Source organism: Orycteropus afer, unplaced genomic scaffold (assembly GCF_000298275.1).
Source record: "Orycteropus afer afer isolate SDZICR_OR568_19922 unplaced genomic scaffold, OryAfe1.0 scaffold00822, whole genome shotgun sequence".
NCBI lineage: Eukaryota > Metazoa > Chordata > Mammalia > Tubulidentata > Orycteropodidae > Orycteropus > Orycteropus afer.
Genome location: NW_006922409.1, coordinates 545,997 through 552,062, shown reverse-complemented (window position 1 = coordinate 552,062; position 6,066 = coordinate 545,997). Strand labels below are relative to the sequence as shown.

At 45.7% G+C, this 6,066-nt stretch overlaps 1 protein-coding gene across 1 annotated transcript in view; it reads left to right on the top strand.

The window, feature by feature from the left end:
* Positions 1–6,066, top strand: part of WDR13 (WD repeat domain 13) — an 11,218-nt gene that overhangs the window by 1,826 nt on the left and 3,326 nt on the right. The window contains exons 3-7 of the mRNA XM_007957900.2: positions 699–808; positions 930–1,060; positions 2,774–3,081; positions 3,988–4,168; positions 4,268–4,409. Of these exons, the coding sequence (XP_007956091.1) occupies positions 699–808; positions 930–1,060; positions 2,774–3,081; positions 3,988–4,168; positions 4,268–4,409 (872 nt within the window). The remainder of the gene's footprint in view (positions 1–698; positions 809–929; positions 1,061–2,773; positions 3,082–3,987; positions 4,169–4,267; positions 4,410–6,066) is intronic.

Sequence of the window (6,066 nt, the reverse complement as noted above, 5' to 3'; positions counted from 1 at the left end):
CCTGTACTTTGTTTGGCTGGAAACCACAGGTGTGGGCTCAATTCCAGACCTGAAGGGCAGCTAGGGTCCATAGTCTCAGTGGTTCCACCAGGCTCTATTGGACCAGCAAATCTGGTCCCCACCTTTTTTTTTTCCCCCTCCAAATGATTTTGAGTTTTGTTCTACATTGTTCTCCCTCTATATGCAGGATCTCCTACATCCCTTCCAAGTGTGGATGACAGTGGTAGCCGGGCACCATCTAGTTTTTCTGATCTCATAGTTGTATAGGTTGAGATCTGATGGTGTACCAGTCGCTAGGACTGATTGTTTCCATTAATTTTGGTTTTCTTCTTTTTTCTTGACAAGGAGAGACCCATCGTTGCATCTAGATGGCAACTTGCTAGCTTTTAAGATCTCAGTCGCTACTCGCCAAAGTAGGAGGTGGAATAATGTTTTGTATAGTATGTTGTACCAGTTGAGCTTGATATCCCCTGTGACTATGGTCCCAAGCCCGCAGGTTCAACTACTCAGTTGCTCTGGGTAGCTGGCTGTGACCAAGCAGTGACAACAACCTTGCCCCTTGTCAGCTCTACTATACACCTGGGAATTCTGATCATTCACATAAACTTATAGGACCATTGTGGTTCTGAGTATATTTTAAAGGCATAGGGCCTTGAGAGCTGTTTTCAAGATTCTTCCAACCTGATCTCTGTTCGTAGGACTTTGAGGATGATCCCCGAGCTCTGGGGGCCCGAGGGCACCGCCGTTCTGTCAGCCGTGGTTCCTACCAGCTGCAGGCACAGATGAATCGTGCTGTCTACGAGGACAGGTAGGTACTAGAGGTGGCTAAGGAGCAAGGGGCTTATGAGGTGGAGAAGGGGCCATTGTGCAATGGCAGGTCATACACTTGTACCTACCTCATGTTATCCTCCATTACTGTTGGGGCCCAGGCCCCCTGGCAGTGTGGTGCCCACATCGGCAGCAGAGGCAAGTCGGGCCATGGCTGGGGACACGTCACTGAGTGAGAACTACGCCTTTGCCGGCATGTACCATGTCTTTGACCAGCACGTGGATGAGGCAGGTGAGCCAGTGGGTGGCGGTCCTATCACCAGTTTTTTGCCCAAACTGGCAGCTATTCAATGCATCCTTTTCTGAAATGTAAATCTTCTGATACATCTCAGAAGAAGGAATTACAAACCATAAAGCCTTTTGCAAATTGAAAAGCCCTCTGCAAAGTGATCTACAAAATCTCGGGTCCTTTGTATACCGTGTTGTTATCTTTAGGTGCAATCAAGTCAATTCTGACTGATAGTGACATTATGTACAACAGAACAAAACACTGCCCAGTCCTGCCCCATCCTCATAATTGTTGCTGTGTTTGAGTCTATTGGTACAGCCACTGTGTCAATCCATCTTGTTGAGGTTCTTCCTCTTTTTTTCTTGGCATAGACGAGTGAGCGCTTCCAACATTGCATCCATTTGTTGAAACATCTCAATGGGTATTCTGTCAATTCCTGGAGCCTTGCTTTTTTGCCAGTTCCTTCAGTGCAGCTTGGACTTCTCCCTTTAGTACCATCAGTTCTTCATCATATGCTGCCTCCACAAATGGTTGAACGTGGATCAGTTCTTTTTGGGACAGTGACTCTGTGTATTCCTGCCATCTTCTCTTGATGTTTCCTGCATCATTCAATATTTTGCCCATAAAATCTCTCACTATTGCAACTCGAGGCTTCAATTTTTTCTTCAGTTCTTTCAGCTTGAGAAATACTGAGCGTGTTCTTCCATTTTGGTTTTTCTAACTTTAGGTCTTTGCGCATTTCATTATAATGCTTTACTTTTTCTTCTTGATCCACCCTTTGAAATTTTCTGTTCAGCTCTTTTATTGCATGTTTCTTCCATTCACTGTAGCTGCTCTACATGCAAGAGGAAGTTTCAGAATCTTTCCTGATGTCCATTTCTTTTTCTTTCCTGTCTTTTTAATGGCCTTTTGTTTTCTTCATGTGTGATTTCCTTGATATCATCCTACAACTTGTCTGGTCATTGGTGTTCAATGTGTTGAATCTATTTTTGAGATGGTCTCTGAATTCAGATGAGTTATTTTCAAGGTTGTACTTTGGCTTTCATGGGCTTGTTTTAATATTTTTCAGCTTCAATTTGAACTTGTGTACTGTATACTGTAAAGTGCCTCAGAAGCTTGAAAGAGTACTTTGCAAAGGGTTTCCTGGGTCTGTGAGTTACTTGGAAGAGTTCAAAGTCTTTGCTGAGGATAAATTGTCTTATAAAAGGCAGAGTGGGTTACAGAGTGTCAGGAGTTTTGCAAGCTGCCAACACCTTTATGAAGTACTTAATGCTGCTGCTGTGGTTAAGCACTTGTTTGCTAACCAAAAGGTCAGTGCTAGCCACTCCAAGGGAGAAAGATGTGTCAGTATGCTTCCAAGATTTCAGCCTTGGAAATCCTATGGGACAATTCGCTTCTGTCCTATAGAGTCACTATGAGTTGGCATTGACCTGATGGAAATGGGTTTGTTTTGGTTTTTGGTGCTAAGATGTAGGAGCTTTTCCACATTGTCAAAACCTTTTGCAATTCATAATGTACCTGCCATAATATAGGGAGCTTTGGGCAGAGGGCCTTGGGGGGTTACAACTCCCTTTATCAGCCAAGGAAAACCCCTTTGCTGAGGCCATTTTACTTTGTGCAGTGGGCCCCAGGCATAGCACACACATTGGGCCCTTTTATAAACTAAAGCATCCAGTGAGTGTGCTGACTCCCACAAATAACTCCTTGGCATTGCAGTTCCAAGGGTGCGCTTTGCCAATGATGACCGGCACCGCCTAGCCTGCTGCTCACTGGATGGCAGTATCTCATTGTGCCAGCTGGTGCCCGCCCCACCCACCGTGCTCCGTGTGCTGCGAGGCCACACCCGTGGTGTCTCCGACTTTGCTTGGTCCCTCTCCAATGACATCCTCGTGTCCACCTCACTCGATGGGACCATGCGTATCTGGGCCTCTGAGGATGGCCGCTGCATCCGTGAGATCCCTGACCCTGATGGCGCTGGACTACTCTGCTGTACCTTCCAGCCTGTCAACAACAACCTCACTGTGGTCAGACTCCAGGGGGACCAGTCACTAAGGGCGGGAATTCTGTGTTAGCATGGTGTCTTGGGCTGTCCGCAGGAATCAGAGTATAAGGCATACCATCTAGGAGCAGGACTGTAGGTCTAAGACCCCTTTAGTCCTATTGGTAACAGTCCTATATGGTCAGACTTAGAAACAGGTCAGAGCACAGGGGGGCATGATTATTAGTCTGGGAAGATCCCACTGTGGTAGATTCCAGGGTGGAAGAATAGACAGTGGATAGCTTATGAGCCTGGAATACCCACTTTGTGCAGCAGTTGGAACTGTTTTTCAACTTCAGACGTTATTGGTTGGGGAACAGGATTGAGTCAGAGACCTTCTCTGGTCTTAGCAGCAGCAGCCCTGCTGGGGTCAGACTCTAGAATAAATTGGTCAGAGAGCAAGGAATGAAAATTAAAAATCTGACATGGCCCTGAGGGTGTAAAATACAGGGGGAACTGACCAAGAATGAGCTTATAGTGTAAGACTCTCTTAATTTCAGCAGTAGCAGCAACCCCCTTGTAGTCAAGGCTCCAGGAAGCAAGAGAACACTATCATATAAAAGGTCTGGGACAGCCCTGTGGTGTTTAGACCACAGAGGGAATTGGGCAAGGGTCAGCATTATAAGTCTGAGACCCCTTTAATCTCATGAGGAGGTGTTGTAGTTTGGTCAGATCGTAAGAGGGACTGCCTAGGGAGGAGGATTACAGGCCTCAATCACCTTTTAGTCTATCTACTGCAGTTCCACTGTGATTAGACTCTACTAGGGACCAGTGAGCAATAGAATTATGGACCACTGGCCTTTTCACTCCCATCAGCAGCAGCCCCACTGTAGTCAGATTCAGGGTGAGATTGGCTGGGAACAAGATGATGCTGTATGGGTCTCATCCATAGGTGGGGAATGCCAAACACAATGTTCACGTCATGAATATCTCCACGGGCAAGAAAGTGAAGGGTGGCTCCAGCAAACTGACAGGCCGTGTCCTTGCTCTGTCCTTTGATGCCCCTGGCCGGCTGCTCTGGGCGGGTGATGACCGTGGCAGTGTTTTCTCCTTCCTCTTCGACATGGCCACAGGTAAGTAGGCAATAAGCCTGCAGTTGGTGGTTCACCCTCCTGTTCTCTTAGTGCGTAGCCTTCACCCTTACCTTTGCTCCCTTCCCCTCATTGCTTCAGGGAAGCTGACCAAAGCCAAGCGTCTGGTGGTACACGAGGGTAGCCCTGTGACCAGCATCTCTGCCCGTTCCTGGGTTAGCCGTGAGGCTCGGGACCCCTCACTGCTTATCAATGCTTGTCTCAACAAGCTGCTGCTCTACAGGTAGGTTTATCCTGCTCAGTCTCCCTCTGGGGATAGAGGGCCCGTCTCTTCTATCAGACTGAGACAGAAGCCCTTCTCTTCCATCAGACTAGAGCCATGTAAGAGCTTAGAGTTTATCGCCTCCAATAGATAATTTTCACTGAGAGTTGAGGTCTGGTCTCATAATAATACCAAAAGTAGTACTTTATGGTTATTGTTAGTTACCATCAAGTTGATAACGACTCATGGTGATCCCAGGTGTACAGAGTAGAATTGCTTCTTGGGATTTTCAAGACTGTGACTTTTCGGAAGCAGATTGCCAGGTGTGTCTTCTGAGGTGTCTCTGGGTGGGTTTGAACTACCAGTCTTTCGGCTCATAGCTGAGCACTTAATCACTAAGGCACTTGACTGCTAACCAGAAGGCTGGTGGTTCAAACCCACCAGCCACTCCTCAGAAGGAAGGTTGGGCAATCTACTTCCATAGTGATACTGCCTCGGAGACCCAAGGAGGGGTAGCTATGAGTTGGGTCTGACTCGACAGCACATAACAACAACAACAACAGGGGCTCATAATAGTGAAAGTAATAATAATATCAGTAATAGTAGTAAAAGGAGCTCTGGTGGCATAGTGCCTGAGGCATTTGACTGCTGACCAGAAGAAAGTTGGCATTTCAACCCACCAGCAACTCCATGGAAGAAAGACTGGGCAATCTACTTCCGTAAAGATTTACTGCCTTGGAAACCCAGAGGGGGTCACTATGAGTCTGAATTGACTTGGTGGGAGTGAGTTTGGTTTTGCTTTTTGGTTAATAGTACTAAAGAAAGTAATAACAATAGCTAATACTTATGTAGCAATTGCTGTGGCCAGGCCCTATTTGAAGCACTTTATACATATCACCTTGTTTAATCCTTGCAACAACACTATAAAGTAGGTGCTGTTACCTGTTACCTCCATTTTACGAATGAGCAAACTGAGGCATAAAATAGAGTCATCCTTAGAGCAGTGGCTATGTGTTGTCAATCAGACCAATGTACCTGGAGGACAGAGGCCTATATTCTTTATTTGGGGGTTTAATTTATTTTTTATTTGGTTTAAGATCCTCACTTAATCTGTCATGTTACCCCAGTGCAGTTTTCAGCATGAGCTGCACATTGGAACAACCTATAGAACTTAAAAAAATAATGCCCAGGCCCCACCCCAGGCCAGTATCAAACTCTGGGGATGGGACCAGGCATTGGTATAGTTGAAAATTCCCGAAGTGATTGTAATGTCCAGCCAGACCTAAAAACTACTGCCTAGGAGGATGTTTCTTATTTTTTAATTTTTCTTCCTCTTTTAAAAAATGTTTTATTGAGATACGTGCAAACCAGTACCAGTTGTCGGTGAGTTGATAGCAATTTGTGGTAACCCTATGTGTGTCAGGGTAGAGCTGTGCTCCTTAGGGTTTTCTTTTAACTTTTTATTGTGATTTGGGTGAAAGATTACAAAGAAAATTGGTTTTCCATTCAGCAATTCATACCCATGTTGTTTTGTGACATTGATTGCAATCCCCACAGTGTAAAAGCACCTTTCTACTTCCTCCCTGTGTTTACTATTTCCATTTGTCCTTTTTTCCTATGCCTTCCTGATTTCTGAGCTTTACCCATGGGCAAATGCTGCCCTTTTGATCTCTTATGG